At 35.7% G+C, this 2,821-nt stretch overlaps 1 protein-coding gene across 1 annotated transcript; it reads left to right on the plus strand.

Moving 5' to 3' along the window:
* The first annotated feature begins 959 nt into the window (after positions 1–959).
* LOC144491733 (neuropeptide Y receptor type 5-like) lies at positions 960–2,315 on the plus strand. The gene has a single exon (XM_078210006.1). It carries the CDS (start codon positions 960–962, stop codon positions 2,313–2,315), a length of 1,356 nt encoding a protein of 451 aa, XP_078066132.1.
* Positions 2,316–2,821: the final 506 nt, after the last annotated feature.

The following is a 2,821-nucleotide window of genomic DNA, read 5'->3' on the forward strand; positions in this document are numbered from 1 at the left end:
GCATTTCTATAAAATCTGTGATACATCTGAATCGAATATTAGAACAGGATGGATTATTTACAGGGTCTAGAAAAAAAGTTCAATTCCCTAGTTTACCATACAGAGCTAAATTTAACATCACTCTACAATGGATTAGAACGGTCGAATTTAGATCAAGGCTTCAGTCGGTTTTCTGTAGAAATGGATATTTTTTCAGCTTGGGACTCTTACTCTTCTTGGCACTAGTATTTATTGTTGGGATCTTTCAATTGAAGGACACTTTAAAAGCATTTATCTTGCAGCCTGGTAGTTTAAATTGTGATAATTCCTCAATTGTGTTGCTGCACTCCTCTGATTTCTTTTCTTATATTCTGTGTTAGGAATGTTGTAAAAGGCTGGAATGATTCATAGAATATTGTTCTTGAAGACGTACAGATCGACAGCAGTAAGCAACATCCACCACTCCAAAAAGTCATTTCATTTCAGATATCTGCTTGGGAGATCATAAAACACCGCAAAAATAAGATATAGTGCCCATGCAAATATTACAACTTCAAACAGGTTGCTTAACCATTTGAATGAACTTTTTAACATTTTAAAATTAAATTACAAAGTTGTGGCAAATGTGATGTTACTGACTTGTATCATTTATAACTTGTGCTACGTTAATATCATCAGGCACCTGAAGTATTTCACCTGGTGTGTCCATTATGCATGTTTCCTACTGATACAGATTATGATTGCATAATGTTATTTGGGAATCTTACACCATATGCATTGGGTGTTATTTAATAATTTAGGTGTTGTTGGCCAATGACAGCATGTTACAGGAGTAATGACTATCCAAGCCTTGCATGCTTTTGATTTTTTCCCACGGCACATTATGATCTTTCATATTTTAGCTGATTCTTCCTAATTATGCACCACATGTTTTTTATATAGAAACCAGTTCCGAATATTTATAAATTTAGCAACTCAAAATGGATCTCGAAGATAAAAATAAAGGTAATATCACTGTTACTTTGGCTAATGGCAATAATACAACTGCATATGGACTAAGTCTCCCTTCTTGGGATGACTATAATGGAAGTATCCACGATATCAAATATTTACTGGTTGGAATTTATACATTTATTACTGTTCTAGGGCTTCTTGGCAACTTCTTTGTTGTAATTGCACTGTGTAAAAACCTAAAACAGAAATCAATGATTAACTTTCTGATTGGAAATTTAGCCTTATCTGACATTTTAATTTTGTTGTTTTGTTCACCGTTTACACTGACTTATGTTCTTCTAGACCAATGGATATTTGGGGAGATCATGTGTTATATAGTTCCATTTGTTCAGTGTGTGTCTGTCATGGTTTCCATACTCATGCTAATGTCTATTGCCATGGTTAGATATCATATGATAAACAATCCATTATCCAACCATTTTACCATACATACAGGATATTTGGTAATGGGTACTGTGTGGATTATTGGTTTTACTATTTGTTCACCATTACCTATCTTTCATAAAATCATAGACTTAAGTGAAACTGTTCACTTGGAGTCTTTAAAAAATAAGTACTTATGCATCGAGTCATGGCCATCTGACTCTTACAGAATTGCCTACACGTTGTCCTTGTTAATCATCCAATACATTTTGCCAATAGTTTGCCTAACAATCAGTCATGCTAGTGTTTGCAGGAAGATAAGTGCAACTGTGCCCGGCAGACAAAGGAGGTCTGAGGAGAATGAAATGATAAATTTAACTCTACACCAGCCTGCTAACAAACAGATTCCAGCACAACACTCAAAGATGCAAGGATGGAATTACTCCTTTCTGAAAAAACACAAGAAGAGATACAGCAAGAAGTGTGCCAGTGTCATGCCTGTCATGGCCAATGTCCACAAGAATGGCCAGACTCACAATGATCTCTTAGTAGTCCATGGATCAGAGAGCACACAGCCTTTACCCACTTCCTTTCTACCAGGTGTACCTGTATGTTTTGAACTGAAAGCTATGGAACCTGATGAACATGCCGATTCACATAATGTTCCAGTGACACCAAAATCTATCACCAGGTTGAGGAAACGATCACGTATTGTTTTCTATAAACTGACCATAGTAATTGTTGCTTTTACTGTCAGCTGGATGCCTTTACATATTTTTCACCTTTTAACTGACTTCAACGCCAATCTGATTTCTAACAGGCACTTCAAGCTGGTGTATTGCATCTGTCACCTGCTGGGTTTACTGTCCTGTTGCCTGAATCCTGTACTGTATGGGTTCTTGAACAACGGCATCAAATCTAGTTTACAATCCTTGGTCAAATGCTTTTGGGTAGAATAATACCTATAGAGAGCAATATCGGGGCTTGGCAGCACCGACAAAACAATTGTACCATTCTGTCAGTCAATAGTGTGGCTTACACTAGGTCACCAAATTTTATGTGCTATTGTGATCAGTATCTGCTCCTGAGTTATCCTAAATCATTCCTGATGTTCTATTTGAAAGACATTCTTAAAAATCAATTCACTATTTTACCTCTTACTGAAACCTCAATAGAAAATTAAGTAAACATTTCTGCAATATTGTGATGGTCAACAGGAAATAACAATTCTGCTTCTTTTACATGAAAAATGCTGCATTCTGTAAATGCAATGATATAGGGAAGGGGAATTTTTAATTTGCTGATTCAATTTCTTGAACTAACATAATCTCCATACACAATATATTCTTATATTTGTGGGCTGTACCAAATAGATCAATGCTCCAATTTTATTTAAGTCTCTGATCATGCCACATACCTTTTCTCAAAAGTACATTTTGATTTCACACTGTCTGTACCAAAGAGG

Source organism: Mustelus asterias, chromosome 1, assembly GCF_964213995.1.
Source record: "Mustelus asterias chromosome 1, sMusAst1.hap1.1, whole genome shotgun sequence".
In the NCBI taxonomy this organism is placed as follows: domain Eukaryota; kingdom Metazoa; phylum Chordata; class Chondrichthyes; order Carcharhiniformes; family Triakidae; genus Mustelus; species Mustelus asterias.

Bases quoted from the DNA above. Each gene is read 5' to 3' on its own strand.
- LOC144491733 (XM_078210006.1), top strand. From the start codon at position 960: ATGGATCTCGAAGATAAAAATAAAGGTAATATCACTGTTACTTTGGCT.